We start from the raw sequence: 18,354 nt of genomic DNA, 5'->3' as shown, positions 1-18,354 counted from the left end.
AACCTGTCTGCTGTCAAGAAAAAACAGTTTACCCTCCGAGTTAAAACCTTTTTTCGCAGGCATAGAATTAAAGCTGGGGGACCTAATATTCACAAAGCAAAAAATGTGTCTAGCTCTCACAAATCTTTTGGCACATTGTTAATATCCACAAACATTCATTTTCAGGCGTGGGCTCGGCTTATGAACATCTTTTCAGGTGGAGAAGGGGAAACTTGTAGCAACCGCCTTAAGCACAGCCAATCAGAGCGCTGCTTTCAGGTCTTATTTCTGGGTTGACGAGGCATAAATTACTTTATTAATAGATGCTGGCAGCCCACAATCGTCTATTTTTTTTCTCAAAGTGCTGCTTTACCTATATACTTTTTGAGAAAACAAAAAACTAATTTACAAAAAGAAAAAAAGTCTGGGACGCCAGTTTTAATTTAGACTATCAGGATGGAGGAATGTTATAAAAGACAATGTGGGTATTGTACAAAACCTGCTGATCCGTAAGCCAGTGCAAGAACCAGCATTTGTCCCACCACTAAATAATAATAATAATAGTTATGTAATTTTGCTTACAGCTCCAAGTAATAAAAATACACATTTGCTTTGTTTAAAAAAAAAAACAATAAAAAAGGTGTTCTTAAATCATAGTGGAAAATAAATATTGAACAAGCATTGCCATAGAATTTTCTTGATAGTTTTATCCATTTTGTTCTAAAATGATGACATAAGAAACACTGCAGCTATAATGAACCCCGTGTAGCCTGTCTTCGTGCGGCTGCACTCTCTTCCATTATGGCTAATTTGCCTGCTCCATGCTCTTGTACTTGCCATCCTCGCTAGATTATGGATAAAAGCTTTGTTTCCATGGCACCAGGTACGGCCACCCCTGGTCGGCCCGCGCCGCCCGGACTCACACTATTATGCCTTTTCATAGGGCAGCACTTACATCGAAAGCCTACGTTTCAAAGCCTACAAAATACATAATAGCCTACAATAACACATAATTGATGTAATTGTCATTGCCATTACCCAGCGCTGCCTTCTGGATGTCTCTTATAGACAAGCCAACAAAGACTCACACAAAGGCACTGACTGAGCATGAGTAAAGCCACTTTTAACCTGCATATACTTGGACAAAATGTATTCATAAGACATTTGAAGGAAGTTAGTTTTATCGCAGTCAAAATATTATCAAATAAAGAACGATATTAATATTTTGAACACAAAGTCTAGAATATTAATACTCCCCTGCGACGAGTTGGCCACTGTCCAGGGTGTACCCCGCCTAAGGCCCGAAGTCACTGGGATAGGCTCCAGTCACCCGCGACCCCGAAAGTGAACAAGCGGTAGAAAATGGATGGATGGATTAATACTCTAGCTCACTCCATCCAGTCACACAGATGTGGCAAAAAATCTGTTTCATCTATGCTCAATTTGGTTAAAACGGATGAAAAATTATGTAATGCATTTTTAAAATGACTGTGTATGAATTGTGAGTTATTTTAATAGTTTTTAATTGTAATTTTAAACAAAAAACTGAAATGCTCACGAGTATTACTCAGCCAGCACTTACTTGCCATATCACTTCATCTTCTTTTTTGTTCATAAGCTGCCCTCTGTTGGACATTGATAGGCATTGAATCTAGGCCTTCTAGATAGTAATATTGGTTGTAACTCACCAAAATGAGCTCATCCTATTTAGGCTTGAAACAATTTGTCTTTGCCTTTCTTTTTTAAATTTTTTTAGGTGGTGTACAAAAACAATGACATCCGCCTGGAGCTGTCCCGTCTGGCTCGAATCGTGGACCCGAAGATGAAGATTCAGGGCGAGGTAGCATACAAGTGTGAGAACGTGGCCACTCTGGACCCCATCTCGTTTGAGACGCCCGAGTCCTACATCAGCCTGCCCAAGTGGAACACCAAACGCATGGGCTCCATCTCTTTCGACTTCCGCACCACCGAGCCCAACGGCCTGATCCTCTTCACCCATGGCAAGCGCCAGGAGCGGAAAGACTCACCGCGCAGCCAAAAGAACACCAAGGTCAGTCCCATTGAATAGTCACTTTTACTACTCTGTGTTTAGAAAGGTAATTCAGAACTACTGTTAGGCAATGTATAACAACACATTTATTTCTTACATGTTTAGGTGGACTTTTTTGCTGTGGAATTGTTGGATGGGAGCCTCTACCTGCTTCTGGACATGGGATCAGGAACAATCAAAGTAAAAGCCACTCAGTCCAAAGTCAATGATGGCTCGTGGTATCATGTAGACATCCAGAGAGACGGGCGCTCAGGTCAGTCACACTCAAGTCCTTTTTCTTTTCCCCTCAATATGCAACAGTAACCCCAATGAATCCACAACTGTGCATTAGACGGGGATCATTTTAAACTCACCGATATTTGTTTCTATGACAGGCACTATCTCAGTGAACAGCCGGAGGACACCGTTCACTGCCAGTGGGGAGAGTGAGATCTTGGACCTGGAAGGAGACATGTACTTAGGGGGCCTGCCCACTGACCGCACTACCCTCATCCTTCCCACCGAGCTGTGGACCGCCATGCTCAACTACGGCTACGTGGGCTGTGTCCGCGACCTCTTCATTGACGGACGCAGTAAAGACATCCGGCAAATTGCTGAGGCCCAGAACGGCGCGGGGATCAAACCGTCATGTACCAAACAAACAGTGAAACAGTGTGAGAGTTACCCCTGTAAGAACAGAGGCGTGTGTAAAGAGGGATGGAACCGCTTCATCTGTGACTGCACCGGGACAGGCTTCTGGTCCAGGACCTGTGAGAGGGGTGAGTGCACACACCTCCATATAGGCTGTTGTAACCAAGTCTTTTACATTCTTATAATGATAGTCTGCACCGTGAATGTAAAGTGAAATGATAGTGCTGTAACGTGCATTTGAGCAGATGAAATGACGTTGTCTGTTGCAGAGGCATCGATCCTTTCCTATGATGGCAGCATGTACATGAAGGTGGTGATGCCCACTGTCATGCACACTGAGGCGGAGGACGTGTCCCTGAGGTTCAGGTCACAGCGGGCCTATGGTCTGCTCATGGCCACCACGTCCAGAGAGTCTGCGGACACTCTCCGGATCGAGCTGGACGGCTCTCGGGTCAAACTCACTGTCAACCTAGGTATCGTATACAACCAGCCACCTCAGCGTCATGATTTCTGTCATCTCATCCCTTTCGAATGTTTGGGCATGATTCTGTATCACAATAAGGAGCTCTCTGGACTACTGTAAACCTCTGTCTCAGTCAGTGTGATTTCTGTTTTCAGACCATTGGAGACAGTCTCAGCACAATATTTACTATAGCTGTATAAATGCAACTGAATGCTACTTTTGACCAGTATAATGAATGTTGGGTTTTGTGACTTGACATTATGAAATAGTTTTGCACATTTAAAATGTTTGTGTGTGTCTCTTTATAACCTACATTCCTTACTATCATCAGCTGATTTTTTATACTAGATTATCATTAATGTATTCTAAATTTAACACATTCACTTGCTTTGCACACCCGTTCAGGGGTTGGTGACCCCTGCCATAAAACTATTATTGAAGATTGTGCTGAGATTCTCAACTCTATTTTTCCAATACGTTCCATCTTCTTTCCGTTTGCAATCATTTCTGACTCTACATTTTGTTCTATTTGTTCTTTTGTTTCTGTTGTGTTTTACCCATCTTCACTAGTCCATGATGCTTTGTCCAAAGATGGTATTCACCCCTTCAAAGGCCCTAAACCTGCGGCCCGTCAGGCGAACAGCCCGAGAACAGAGCCCAGCCAAACCTACAGCTGGCTGCTACCCCATTGACCCACAGAACAACAATATCTACTTCATTTACCCCACACTAACGATGATACCAGACAGCCCACTTAACCACACACACCTATCCACACACGGCTGACATGAAATTCGTATTCTACGCACTAACACTGGTTTAGGACTGCTCACAACTCTATGTAACATTTACTGTCAGAGGGCTTGTAGGGGTTTCCTCGCCTCTGCATGGTGCTGGTGCTGACTGAATCGCGGCTGTTTGCTCCCACTTTTCTGTTGCGGTTGACGACACATGAACTCAGCAGCCACGTGATAAATAACCTTCCCAAAGAGCAGTGTATATTATTACAAATCACCAAAAAACAAATTAATAGAAACTGCATTTACGAACATAAGCAAAATTCTGTGTTTAGTGAATCATGTTACAAACTATTTCAATCAATAACTAATTCTAGTCAATGGTAGTGAATTCAAAATACAAAATCTTTGTCTGAATCTGTTCTTGACCTTATACTGGGTGTAATGGCTGCACTGTGCATGTGTGCGTCCCCGGAAGGGTGGACCTGTTGTTTTTTGGATGTCTGCAGAAGTAACCTTGAAGGATGCAATTTCATCTGTCATTTATTCTTCCCCATCTAGACTGTATCAGGATAAACTGTAACTCCAGTAAGTTAACACTCAAGTTTCATTTTGATTGTGGATGATGTTGCTGTGCTTTATCTAGTGACTTCTACTTTTGCACTGTGCATTAAATCAACATGGATTAGCATTATTGAATTATTAATAAAACATCATATTTCAAGTTGTGCTTAGTTATCTACATAATTACAAATACAGTTAATATTCTAATATCAACTAAGCTCTATGCATTACATAATTTTAGTATGATTTGTGTAAACCAATGTGGTTCTAGTATAACTCTTTAACATAACAGATGTTAATTCTACTTCGGGGTGCATGACTGTTTATGTTTCAAGCTGTTTTCTTTTATATTTCTTACATGATTGTATATTGACACACACATATTGGTGGTGGTTCTCTAATCCTGTATCAAGTACACCTGCCGTACATTCAAATTCTACTCACCACACGCAACTGTCACACATAACTCTTTGGTGGCTTGCACAGATTTACAGTAAATGCCAAAAGAGTTGAACAAAGGCTAAAACAAAGGCAGAAAGAGGAGGGCTAAGTGCAAGCATAAAACTACTTCTACCCTTTTGCTATAACAGCACATTCTGTTAATAACATCTAATATGATTGAAGCCCCTCTTAAGCTTATGTAATAACACACACTCCTAACTAACCTTGTACAGTATTAGGATATTGGTCTGTATAAATACATGTTTGTATCTGTGTATTGAAGTCTAGGTGTTCAGTAGCGGGTGATGAGGGTTCAAAGCTGTAGACCCAAAATGACTTTAACTGTGTGACTGACCATTCTTCTTAGGCAAAGGACCGGAGACGCTGTATGCTGGGCAAAAGCTCAATGATAATGAATGGCATACAGTGCGCGTGGTGCGTCGTGGCAAAACCTACAAGCTAACTGTTGACGATGATGTAGCCGAAGGTACTTGACTAACTCATGCTTTAAAACTGTACACTGTCTTGTTTTTGCCATAGAGTTTAGTGCATTTAGTCAGCTGGTCGACTTTGCATTTATCTAATGCATTTAAAATACATGTCTCTTCAAATCAGCCCTTTTGTGTTAGTGTCAGACTGTGTTCTCTTTCCTTTGGTTTGTCTTTCTTTTCAAACCCATCCCCTGACCCTCCCCTCTGCAGGCCAAATGGTGGGAGACCACACTCGGCTGGAGTTCCACAACATTGAAACGGGCATCATGACCGAGAAGCGCTTTGTGTCCAGCATCCCGTCCAGCTTCATCGGACATCTGCAGAGCCTCAGGTGCACAATCCATCGACATTCACTCTTACAGCTTCACTGAGTTAACCAGGGCAAATATGAACATCCCAAACCTGTGTGGGGGGGTCTGGGAAGTCAGCAGTGGACAACATGTTTTATTTTTTTGTTTTTACTGCAGTCCTTTTAAATGCTCAGCTTTACTTTTCATACTTAAGCTCACTTGTTTTTGAAAATGAACTATCACACCCACTGTACAGTAGTGTTTCTGTTCCTTTTGCAGATTCAACGGAATGCTGTATATTGACTTGTGCAAGAACGGAGACATCGATTATTGTGAACTGAACGCACGCTTCGGAGTTCGTTCTATAATCGCCGACCCGGTCACCTTCAAAACCAAAAGCAGCTACCTGAGCCTGGCCACACTGCAGGCCTACGCCTCCATGCACCTTTTCTTTCAGTTCAAGACCACCTCCCCGGACGGCTTCATTATCTTCAACTCTGGAGACGGGAATGACTTCATCGCTGTAGAGCTGGTCAAAGGGTGAGTGTGCTCCCCAGTGACTTTTTATTTTCATTCACTATATCGGAGTGAAATAATGGTATTAATATTAATGCCTTCTGTGCTTATGCATATGCATAGTTGTAATGTCACCACTACATGTTTCACAAGTGATTTGGTAGTTAATGATCGGAGGGTCCAGACCTTCTCAAATATGTTGGATTATAGTGCTTAAAACATACTGCAGATGTATTATAACTGTCATTATCTTTTGCAGGTACATTCACTATGTGTTTGACTTGGGGAACGGGCCAAACCTGATCAAGGGCAAAAGTTTGAGGGCTCTGAATGATAACCAGTGGCACAATGTGGCAATCACCCGAGACAACAGCAACACGCACACACTTAAAGTGGACGCCACCACCACGAGCCAGAGCATCAACGGGGCCAAGAACCTCGACCTCAAAGGTAGCTCTTCTTTGTAGCACTGGGATACCTCTGGCTCCTCCCCTCAAATACATACAATTTGTTTTGATTTGAAAGGTTGAAAGTTAAGTAATGTGAATAATCAGATCAAAAGCTCACGTTAAAAAATCTGGAAAAGAATACTTTCAATGTACTGTATATGCTGTAGTTATACCTTATTGATACAGCCTTTCTGCCACATAATACATGGCTTACAGGATTCAAGAATAGGAATAAGAAATACTTCTATAAGTCCTACTACCGGTAATTGAATCTGTTCTGCTATCAGTCACTTACAGGCTCTCAATCAATTCCTATAACCAGACTATACTCTCCTTCCTCCATCTTGCCCTTTCACATTTGTCTCATATTCTTTCTTTGAAAATAACCCTCGTCCGTCCTTCCACCAGGGGACCTATTTATTGCCGGACTCGGCCCTGGCATGTACGGGAACCTCCCTAAACTGGTGGCCTCCAGAGAGGGCTTCCAGGGCTGCCTGGCCTCGGTGGACCTGAACGGGCGCCTGCCGGATCTTCTCAGCGATGCTTTGTTCCGCAGCGGGCAGATTGAGCGTGGATGTGAAGGTACTCAGTCTCTCAGATCAGAGCCTGCTTTAGACTTGGACTTAAGCCGAGACTTTAACTCCAGTTCCCTCCTGCGGAACGCCAACAGCAGCGCCAGCAGCTTGCCTGTGTACGGAAGGACGTTGTTAGTCACACTGGCCGTAGCCTCACTCACACACTGCTGACAAGCCAGCCAAAACACCTCAGACTTTATAAAGACGTGCAACAACTGTCAACAGCTCAAACACAATACTGCCATGTGCAATGTTCTTATTTCATCCCTCTGTAACCTCAAATGGTTGAGGCTATACAAAGGTATTACATGTTCATAATTTACTGAGCAATCATTTTTTTGTTTTCTGTTGTTGTTTTTTTCTTTTAAATTTGTACAAATATATTTATGTTTGGGGTTCATGTGTCCCTGAATTACACCAAAACCAAGTCAGTGCCGCTGTGTCAGTCGTGACTGTCTTTGTTAAATGTTTTGTCAGAATATGTTTTCTGGTGCATGTGAAATATCATTTATTTATTTGTTTTTTTATTTATATTAGTTTGATTTTGACAGAAATCAAACTAATCTCAAGACGGTCTGCATTTGTCTACTTCCACATGTACGCCCTCTGGAATGAAAGGAAAGATGGCTTACATTATTTTGCTTCGTAGCCACCAAAAACCAAAAGTCATTTGGAAGTAAAACAGTCCTATCCTGTTTTTTTATATGAATAAAATGAAAACCAAAATCTTAACTGTTAAATGTACAGCATTTTGTGTGAGGCCATATGGTTGTTTTGAGGTTGTCTAACAGTTTGTATTGGACTAAGTGAAAGAGTAGAGAGCTGAACATAACAACCTTATCTTTGTGGGTTCTGCCTCAGAAAACTGCATTTTTAAACTGGGGCCTGAAAGATTAAGATGAACTATATTGTTGTTGTTTTTTGTTGCAATTAAATTATTTTATGCACAGTGCATATGTTACTGAGAACTTTTGTCTGAAACAAAGTAAGATACTGGTATAATATTATTGCACATACAGTAGGCCTGATGAAGAGCAGGCTCAGCGAGAGGTTATCCATGAAACGTCTCTGACAACATGTTTGGACTCAGCCTAGTGATATGAGCTGGGAGGGCGGGGCTGCTGACCAAAGCTTGCCAAATGTTTGACGTTTTGCTTGTTGTGCATACATTTGTGTTACTGCTTTGACTACAAAAACTGTTGAAACATTTTGCAGAAAAAGCTGTAAACTAAAATGTTTCCACACATGATCAGATCTGCCTTTACACTATTCTAGTTGCTCACGTTCACACGCCATATCATTTGATAATGTTCCATATTCTTTTGATTTAAATTCATGCTCACTTGTGTCATGGTAAATGAATGTCATGAAATAAAGGACTGGAAATTTACACATGATCTGAATGGTGTGATGGTGGTCATGCACTGTATTAATGTTTAACATTTTTTTCAATAAAATGTCATCCAACATCAGTTTTCATTCCCATTGTATTCTTTCATTTTCCTCACTGTGTCATTGTCTGTTGTGACATAGGGACAAAAGGACCAAGTCGGTACATGACTACGCACCACCCCACGACACACTAGAAACACAACTGTTAAGAGCCATTTATGACGAACTAAACATTTTTATTCCAACAAGCAGAATGTGCAGATATTCTTTTGCCCAGGTAAGGCTGTTTGGTGTGTGATTATGTTCTGGTTTCAATTCTGTGCATGTGCCTCTTCCCAAAGGAACAGTCTGTACTCTTTTGTACAGCGGCTTCTTTAAGAGTGTGTTATGCCAATGCAGGGCCCAGCACCACGTGTCAGGAGGACTCCTGTGCCAACATGGGCATCTGTATCCAGCAGTGGGAGAACTACACCTGTGACTGCTCCATGACCTCACACACAGGAACCCAGTGCAACGACCGTGAGAAAGGCCTAATTACTGCTTATTTTTCTCATTTGTGAACAATGTTACAGTTTCTGAATGTTTAAGTTGTACCGTATCAATATTTTTACTTGTAATCAAGTAATGCGATTTTACCATATTTGACTAAAACTCCACTCTTTAAGTATAAATGATAAAAGCTTTATGTTGACAATATTGAATGTTTTTGACATATGAGTAGAACCAAACCTTCATAAATGGGTCTGCATAGCTTTTAACTAATTAACTTGTTCATAAAGTCTATTCTGTGAAAACCCCAGATTCTTACTTGGGGTTAATCCCAAATAGGGTTAGTGGTCTAAATCAGATGTTGCTTCTAAAGAGTTTCTTAGTAATACAAAGTTATATTTAGCCCTACACAAATAATTCTTTGGTCCGCTGTATTTTTGTTTATTTCCCAGCTGGGACCACCTACATCTTCGGGAAAGGAGGGGGCCTTATCACTTATAACTGGCCCGCCAATGAGCGCCCCAGCACCAGAACCGACAGGCTGACTGTCGGCTTCAGCACCTCCCTAAAAGAGGGGATTCTAGTCCGGATCGACAGTGCTGCGGGACTCGGAGACTATGTCATGTTACACATAGTAAGTCTTGAATTTCCCAGTTTGCATTGTGTTTCAATAATTCTACTGGTACTTGAATTACACATGGAACTCTGTTGTCAATCATGTGTGATGATGTCTCTGTACTTTCAGCAACAAGGTAAAATCGGAGTGACGTTCAACATTGGCACGGTGGACATCACTGTGCAGGAGAGCAGTATCGCCGTGAATGATGGGAAGTATCATGTAGTGCGCTTCACCAGGAATGGGGGCAATGCCACTCTTCAGGTGGACAACTGGGCCATTAACGAACACTTCCCAACAGGTAGGTCCCAGTGTGCAGCTCGGATGTATAGGACCAGTTTTGGGAGGAAGGTGGAAGATGTTGGCTGAATTTGAATGTTGTATTTTTAAAGGAAATAACGATTTGGAGCGCTATCAAATGGCAAATAAGAAAATTCCTTTTAAATATACTCGACCTGTTGAAGAGTGGCTACAAGAAAAAGGTAGGTGTCCTGCAGTGTTCTCTGACTAAATAAAGTTATATTTGAATCTCTTTTAGTTAGCAGCAGGTAATGTTTGAGAGTTACAAGCCAGTGACGAGGCCTCGGTATGATCATTTCAGCACTCACACATTTATCTTTTAGCTTCCTGTTAACAATACTTCACTCCTGACGGTTTCCTGTAGATGGTGTAAGATAAGTGATGTTATAGTAGAATATGATGGAAAAGGTTTGGCAAAAGGAACATATCTCCTGTAAGTAGCCTATAGTAGTCCAGGAAGAGTGTGGAAACCAGGTAAAGAGGAGTGTACAAGGCAAACCGAGAGAAATGACTGCTGTAGTGACCCCTGAGACACGAGTAAAGGCGAGATGTATCCCTAACTTTTAAAATGTCTGTTTCCATACAATGCCCAGGTCGTCAGCTGACCATCTTCAACACGCAGGCCACAGTGTCCATTGGGGGCAGTGACCGTGGGCGACCGTTCCAGGGCCAGCTCTCCGGTCTGTACTATAACGGCTTGAAGGTGCTGAGCATGGCAGCCGAGGGAAACCCCCACATCCGCATCAATGGCAGTGTGCGGCTAGTGGGGGACGTCCCGAGTGCCGGCTCTGGAAGGAGCACGGCCACTCCCCCGGACGGAGCCAGTTCATTCGTCGAGACCACCACCATGATGTCTACTACTACCACTCGCAAGCACCGCTCCTCCTCCACTATCCAGGTGAGGGGCCTCCCTGTAAACCTGAGCCGTTATTACTATCACATGACAGGAAATGTGGCAATTGTTTTGCTGTGGCCCCGTAGCATACATCAGATGACACAGGGTCGTCGGCAGAATGCTCCAGTGATGATGAAGACCTGGATGAGTGTGACAGCAGCCGCACAGGTGGGCACGCTTCCCTTTCTCTGCATGTGTGTGTACGTCCGTATATTCTCATCAGATACTGACATTTGATACAACCCCATGCATTAACTGTGCCAAAGGATCAACTTATTTCATTATTGTTTATCAGATATCAAACTAACACGGTTCGAGTTAGACATTTTTCATAAAAAAGAAAGAAAGCGCAGATCAATGCAGATGATTTTGGTCATGTCTTGCTTGTGTTGTATTAGCACTTCCTTCCTGGAACGTGTTAAATCTCCAGTCTAAAAATTTAAAAACATACTTCCCATTCTATCGCTGCTTTTTTGGAAGTGTGACACTATAAACAACTATTTATGATTAAATTTAATTATATATAAAACTTAAATTTAGTATTCTGAATTTAATATTCTGCACAGTAGGGCTGGGACGATATGCTTTTGTCACAATACGATCACAATACACAGAGCCCGATACAATATATATTGTGGTTTCAATATATTTGCGATACACAACATAAGTGATAAACTAACTGTAAATCAGTCTGGCATTTGCAAAAGTGCAGATGCACATTAATGGCTGGGGTTGTAATACAAGATTTCTTCCCTTTTTTTAATCAATCAGTACCAAAGCTTATTTAAACAATACTGATGTCAACACACTGGCTTTGTCTGTAAATTTAGCATAAAGTCATAAAACACAAATTAAAGTCCATTTTACAGTATTTAATCATGTCATAGGTTTTAGATATAGTCAGTTATTCTCTCCTGTTCTGTAGAAGTCATGTCACTATAACTGTGAAGTATTCAAGTATAGTGATACACGATGGTCCAATGCGATACGATACAATACAACAAAACCGTGCTACAATATAGTTCAAAACAACATATTGTCCCTGCCCTACTGTACAGTAAGTGCACCATATGATCTAATGTGAGAATATGAATTATAGTACAAAGAAAAATAGTGACTTTTTCTTTGTAAACCTATGTACACACAACATTTATAACAACTTTTACTATTCAGCAGTGGGCCAATTATATGAAACATATGAAAAATGTTTTAATTCAGAATGGGTTTACATCAATTTCTCCACCTTTTACACCCTTAAGTGCTACTTTTTTTAGTTAGTTGAACTGAAGATGAAAATTATGAGGTCAAAGCCATTCTACCATCTGTTTCATCCTGACATGACAGCAGTGTGCTCTGGTTCTGAATGGTCTTCCTGTATTTTTGCCCAGTTTGCCCAGAGCATTATATGCACATATATGTGCATTTAAAGAAAATCTCCATGCTTTCGAAGCAAAGTTCTGTCCCCAAAACCCCAAAGACAGAGATCTCTACTGAATGGACTCGATTGGATGTCTCTCTGTCTTCATAAACGTTACTAAAGTCTGGCTTACAGCTGATAGCATGGACAGGTTTTCTTACCTCATGTTTCATTTGTGCATGTGCTGTTGATTTCTCAGACTTGGCCCTGGCCTATTGAACTGGACTGCAGTGTGTGTGATGTTCCAAACCACCAATACAAGGAATGCCCACAGTCTGCAATAACATCAATGTCACTCGGACATCTAAAGCATAAAACATACAGTCCCACGCTGACAAACTGAGACATGTTGTCACAAATATTCCTGGTGAAAACACACTACATTATTATCATTGGCTTGTTACTGGCTCCAGCGTTTATTTGATTTGTAGAGCATGAAATGATAGACCTCATCCGAGTAAGATGTAATATAGTAAAGGCTTTAAAAACTATTTTAATTTTTTAGTTATGTTTTTTACATCCTAGGCTTTGTGCATCAGTAAAGTCTGAACCTGCAGAGGAACAACCAACAGGGAAGATTCAGCTCGAAGAGTTTACTCAGCACAGTATCAGCTCACTGTACATGCTCATAGACAGTGGCAGGGTGAGGGCTCTTACCTCACAGCAAGGCGGTCCTGGCTTGGACTCCTGGGCAGAGCGGGGGCCTTTCTGTGTGGAGTTTGAATGGACTGACCATGACAGACAAGACAAAGTAAATTACAAATAAAATGATTACAAATGATGCTTGTAAGGCACTACCACCACCAAGTACAGTAAAGTATCCCCTGCAGGTTTTTGGAAAGATCAGTGTGACGACATGTTTCAGACTATTGGAGGCAGTGGCCTGAGCAGAAGGATCTGAATCATTTGAACAGTTCATCAGACTGTGTGTGATCCACTGGTGGTTTGTGCTCTCATCTTCTCAGTTTAGTCAATGTGTTTTTCATACAATTGCATAATGATTTGATTTCCCCTTTTTTTTCTAAATTAGATGTTAAACAAACTGCATTAACCACACATGTGCTGTGGTTGTGCTAGTTTATCTTAATATCATACATTAAATAAACATTTTGTGAATGTATTTGTTGTTGTATTTGTTGCTTATTTCACTCATGATAGTCTGTTCCTTAGTTCTCATTCACACATATCTGGGATAGTGTTAGTCTCACTATGCAGGCCTTGTACAGACAGCGATCAGCCCCCATTTTCTCTTCAGTCTCGTGTGGCATATGTTTATTTTCTACTCTTATTTTCCCTAAATGCAACTTACTTTAAGCATGCTTCCACATGTCAGTCAGACTAAATCAGCGCTAACCCTCACGTGGGCTCTCAGGCCTGGGTCAAAGAGCTGCTGCTTTGTGCGTGCGTGTCGGCTTACAGTGTGTACAGGAAATACATGTTATTTTTATCATTTGTTTTTGATTCTTTTACTGGTTCAATTATATTGTAGGGTTTTTAACCATTTTTTTAATATCACTATTGGGATATGGAACTACTTGAATTTTTGGTCTGAGTGTTTGCGCGCGCGTGTGTGTGTGTGTGTGTGTGTGTGTGTTCACTAATAACATCCCCTGATACGCAGTTCCCCATCACCTCACACTGACTGTTGTATTGAAAGAAGAGCGTTCACAGGAGCTGCATGTGAAGTAGTTGCAGTTTAGGCTGTGTCAGACTGTTGGATGTTAGACTCTGGTGTTTCTGTAGATGGGCATTCCTATGCTCATTGTTTGTATATCCCATCCCTTCCTTACAGCCAAAAGCGCTAATGCTGCCCGACCGCTTCGTACTGCCTTTACATGGACATGGCACCTGACTCACTCGTTCATCCTCATTTCTCTCATCTCCTCTGTACTCCATTCATAGGCCTCGCCCTCCTCACATTTTTATGATTTTTACTTTGAAAATATATTTTCCATTTTACACAAGTACAAATCACAGTTTAAGCAAAAACCTGTATAGATTTTTGATTCTGCTGAAGACTAGTTATCAGCGAAGAATTGTAGACTTTTGTACACTCAGCATTTAGCAGGCAACCCCCCCTGTTGGTTTTTATGTATGTGGTGTGGATGTTTGTGTTGTTGCTTCACTCTACCATCTCTCTAAGGAGACAACACACTCCTCTGAGCCTTTTTAAAAGGCCAAACGGTTCAAATGTAATAGCTAATATTTTACACACAACTTTTCCTTTATGATTTTTTTCTTCATGCCTAAAACTGTGGCCCACTGTTGCTGTAAGTTTTTGACAAATGCCCTCTTTTTGTCCGTCTTACAAGATGATGCAGTTTGTGAAAAACTAAAGAAAAATATAAACCAAACCAGCAGTTTGGCTGCTATGTAGAAAATTGGCTGTGCCACTACAACATGACATTTTCTGATTGGTCCCACGCTAACAAATCAGAGAGTTTGAAATTGGAAAACTTCACAAAATGCAAAATCTAATATTGTGCCTATACTCTTCTGTGACGTATGTTTTAAGTGTTCTCTTTCAAAGTTAAGGCTTAAGTGCATGAATAGAAAGCTTTTGTCTGTGTTTATGTGGCACAAGTCGGTGAAATATTCTTATTTGAGCTTGTGATTTTTGTAACACTCTGAATTTTAATAAAATTGCTTTTAAAGATTTTAGATACCTGACTGGACTGAATAAGCTGGAACTATTCGTCTCTACACAAGACTTCAATGTTGTGTGTATGTTGTAGCTTACAGTACAGTATTTCTGGATTCTTTTCTCCCTGAATGGAATTTTAGTAAACTCTAATTCATAGAGGATTAGATAAGGAAATGAGTCGGTGGTAGAGCACTGAATTGCAATTCCTGAGCATCCAATCTGCATGTATTGTATTCTGCATGAACTAACATGGTTTCAGACAACAAACTTGATTTGCCCTGGTTCATGAGCTTGCCTGTATGTTTGTATTGCTTTCTGAAGCGGCAAAAGGCTCAGAATATTATAAATCATATGTTGTCAAACTTATTTCGGTTCTTGATATAATGCACTTATTTGTATTATATAGGAACAAATTGACTTGTCTAACATAATTTCTGCGCCTTTTGCCAACTATCCAACTGTGTTAACTGTGTATTTTAAACAGCTATAGCCGCTTTTACATCCAGTCTTCATAAAGGCCCCTTTTTTGGCAACAGAGTAATTTATTTCGGCCAACAATGGTCTCTTGAAGATCACAATTGTAAATTATTTCTATTGCCATAATGGGAGGGTCAGTAAAAGCGCCTAAGCCCCTATGTGTTAAAGATCTAACCATTTTGTCTGTTGTCTTCCCGTCCAGGAGGTGAATTAGCCAACACAATATTTCAGGATCCATTAGCACCCCCTGTTTTAGCTCCCTGCACCCTCCACCCCTCACTCAGCCCACCACTCACCCCTCCCATTAATGAGACCACCAAAGAGCCAAGGCCAGTGCGGTGCGGGCCCCGTGCTTGTCGGACCGAGGCAGCGATGATTGTGATGATGATGGCTCCTATGGTTCTGGCAAAGCGTTCAAGTCAGACCTGCTCCCTTCTGACGATAAGAAGATTTTTACACCTCATGTAAGACCTGGTTTACGTCTTTGAAGTTGGCTCCAAAGCTCCTAAGACTTTAGACCTAACTATTCTCCTACTGCCACAAACAGCCGACCAGAGCCGCACCACCACCACCTCTGCCTCCGCCGCAACCTCCTCACAACTCCGGCCAAATGAATAGCCTCCAGCTCAGCCTGACCTATTTTGCTTCCATTGCCCACACCCTTTGTGGTACAGAGCACAAAACCGAGGGGCGCTTTAATAACCTCCCCCATGTCCCATGATATACCCACAGCACTCCCCACAGAGCCGGGCGTCAGGCGACTCCCGGGGCCCTCAGAGGTGGTTCGAGAATCTAGCAGCACCACAGGGATGGTCATCGGAATAGTAGCCGCTGCAGCCCTGTGCATCCTCATCCTGCTGTATGCCATGTACAAGTACAGGAACAGGGACGAAGGCTCCTACCAGGTGGACGAGAGCCGCCACTACATAACCAACTCAGCTGTCCAGAGCAATGGCAACATCATGAAGGACAAACAACAGAGTCTTAAAGGCAGTCACAAGAAGCAGAAGAACAAGGACAAAGAGTACTATGTGTGATAATGCAGCATACATTCTCTGAATGGACCTATGGTCACACTGAATCAACACTGATGCACTGTAAAAAAGCACACTTACTATTGTAAGCATAACCTGAGCTCAATAGTACCGTAGAGACTTTCTCTGTGATCAGCTCAGACATGGATATAGCAGTCTGTCATGCCCCACCACTCCCTCACTGACTTTTACCACTATATCCTCGCCATCAAAGCACATTTTTGTGAAATTGTTCAAAGGCTCATGTTCTTGATCATTTTTGGCATGTAAGCAGCATATTGTGCTTAACAAGAGTGGGTCAGGACACAGTCATTGTAGTAGTCAGATGTGGTTAATGCATAATACAGGTGTGGTGTCAAAACAATAGAATCGTATCAAAAGAAATATATAAGTAAATGACCTTTGGCATTAATTCACTTTAGTCCCGGTGTCGGACCAAAAGTCTCTTTTTGGAAATGATCTAAAATATTGTACAGTATAGAGTATGAAATATTTATTTTCAATCACTTTTGATTAAATGCATATCAAATTGTTCTTCTTAGATCAGAGCCTTTACTTTGTTTGAACTGCCAAATGTGTAAAAGAGTAAAAAATGCACAGCAAAAGGTGGTTTATCTTTTAGAAAAAATGTATGTTGGATCAATGCCTATAACTCTTTTTCTACAGAAGCACTGTTATCAGATATGTACACACAAATGTAGAGTGTTATTCTATCTGCCGTCACAGTAAACTGTGTCAAACCACACGTTTGTTTACACAATTATTACCAGCCATTGTACTTTCAAAGTAAAAAAAAATGTTGGATTAAGTAGACCTAAAGCCTACTTCATGAAATATCATTCATTTTATTAAAGAGTATTGTTAGCTTATAGGTATCTTTCTTTTGTTTTCCTTTTTTGTGGAAGGTGTGAATATTGAATAGAGTTTATATCAAAGTTAATTTTGATAACCAAGCGACAGGTAGCCAGCTTTTAAAAAAATGTTACCTTTAGGCAAATGCCTCAAGGTTAGAACTTTGAAGAAGCCTTCTTCACAGCTGATTATTTAGTTAGCTGTGGTTAATTTCTATAGCATATTTCAGAGCATGTATTGTGAATTATATGTGTGTGTATAAGATATATATATATATATATATATATATATATATATATATATATATATATATATATACATACATACATACATACATACACATACACACATAAAAAACTAAATTAATCAGGCCACAAAACGCCCATGACATTAGAAAATATATATTTAAATGTGGACAAGAGGAGACAACCACCTCTGTTGTTCTGTTCCTGGGACCTCACGTGAACCCTAACTACTGCATCAGTCCTGTACACCAGAAGGTAACAGTTTTCAACAAAACATTTTTGGTTATTTTTGCCTGTTCCTTAGGCATACAAATTGTTGCAATTTTAAATAGTTTAAAATATCATGCCACTTCCTCTTTATTGTTGTGAGGCTTATAATTTGTGATCTTCAATGTATCATGGTCAAGTGATACAAGGTATGGAGCAGATTTGTAGACAGACAGACACACACACACACACACACACACACAATCGATCGATCAATCAATTAATAATAATGATACTACATTTTATTTGTAATGCGCTTTACATTCCAATGGAATCTCAAAGTGCTAACAGAGGCTAAAAACAACAAGCAAGTCACAGAGTTAAAACAATAAAAGCATTCACACACAGATAAATCATGAGAATTTTAAAAGGCTTTTTTAAATAATAATGTCTTAAGGCCTTTTATAAATGCCTCCACACTCTGAGGGGCCCTCAGGGTCTCTGGAAGGGCGTTCCAGAGCCGTGGGGCGACTGCCTGGAAGGCCCTGTCTCCCATGGTGGAGAGCTTGGCTCTGGGCTGGTGCAGGCAGTGGGTGGACAT

The 18,354-nt window shown here is 41.0% G+C and overlaps 1 protein-coding gene across 12 annotated transcripts in view; it reads left to right on the top strand.

Annotated features, from left to right (window-relative positions):
* nrxn3a (neurexin 3a) overlaps nucleotides 1–17,194 on the top strand; it is a 36,293-nt gene extending 19,099 nt beyond the window's left edge. For 6 of the 12 annotated variants that reach the window (XM_072457940.1, XM_072457943.1, XM_072457938.1 and 3 more), the window contains 17 exons: nucleotides 1,736–2,029; nucleotides 2,135–2,282; nucleotides 2,404–2,787; nucleotides 2,929–3,132; nucleotides 4,421–4,447; nucleotides 5,232–5,351; nucleotides 5,566–5,686; nucleotides 5,925–6,185; nucleotides 6,421–6,611; nucleotides 7,019–7,192; nucleotides 8,977–9,096; nucleotides 9,519–9,700; nucleotides 9,812–9,983; nucleotides 10,075–10,164; nucleotides 10,576–10,880; nucleotides 10,964–11,045; nucleotides 16,148–17,194. In XM_072457940.1, the coding sequence (XP_072314041.1) occupies nucleotides 1,736–2,029; nucleotides 2,135–2,282; nucleotides 2,404–2,787; nucleotides 2,929–3,132; nucleotides 4,421–4,447; nucleotides 5,232–5,351; nucleotides 5,566–5,686; nucleotides 5,925–6,185; nucleotides 6,421–6,611; nucleotides 7,019–7,192; nucleotides 8,977–9,096; nucleotides 9,519–9,700; nucleotides 9,812–9,983; nucleotides 10,075–10,164; nucleotides 10,576–10,880; nucleotides 10,964–11,045; nucleotides 16,148–16,452 (3,180 nt within the window). In that variant the 3' untranslated portion in view covers nucleotides 16,453–17,194. Of the gene's footprint in view, nucleotides 1–1,735; nucleotides 2,030–2,134; nucleotides 2,283–2,403; nucleotides 2,788–2,928; nucleotides 3,133–4,420; nucleotides 4,448–4,977; nucleotides 5,352–5,479; nucleotides 5,687–5,924; nucleotides 6,186–6,420; nucleotides 6,612–7,018; nucleotides 7,193–8,976; nucleotides 9,097–9,518; nucleotides 9,701–9,811; nucleotides 9,984–10,074; nucleotides 10,165–10,575; nucleotides 10,881–10,963; nucleotides 11,046–14,086; nucleotides 14,565–15,617; nucleotides 15,718–16,147 lie in introns of those variants that run through there. The other 6 variants (XM_072457941.1, XM_072457944.1, XM_072457939.1 and 3 more) reach the window with 4 other exon arrangements.
* Nucleotides 17,195–18,354: the final 1,160 nt, after the last annotated feature.

This window comes from Eucyclogobius newberryi, unplaced genomic scaffold (genome assembly GCF_026437365.1).
Source record: "Eucyclogobius newberryi isolate DKJ021-1_F unplaced genomic scaffold, fEucNew1.0.hap1 SCAF_21, whole genome shotgun sequence".
Lineage (NCBI taxonomy): Eukaryota > Metazoa > Chordata > Actinopteri > Gobiiformes > Gobiidae > Eucyclogobius > Eucyclogobius newberryi.
Note: the sequence above shows the minus strand (reverse complement) of the source record. Positions and strands in the feature narration are given on the sequence as shown.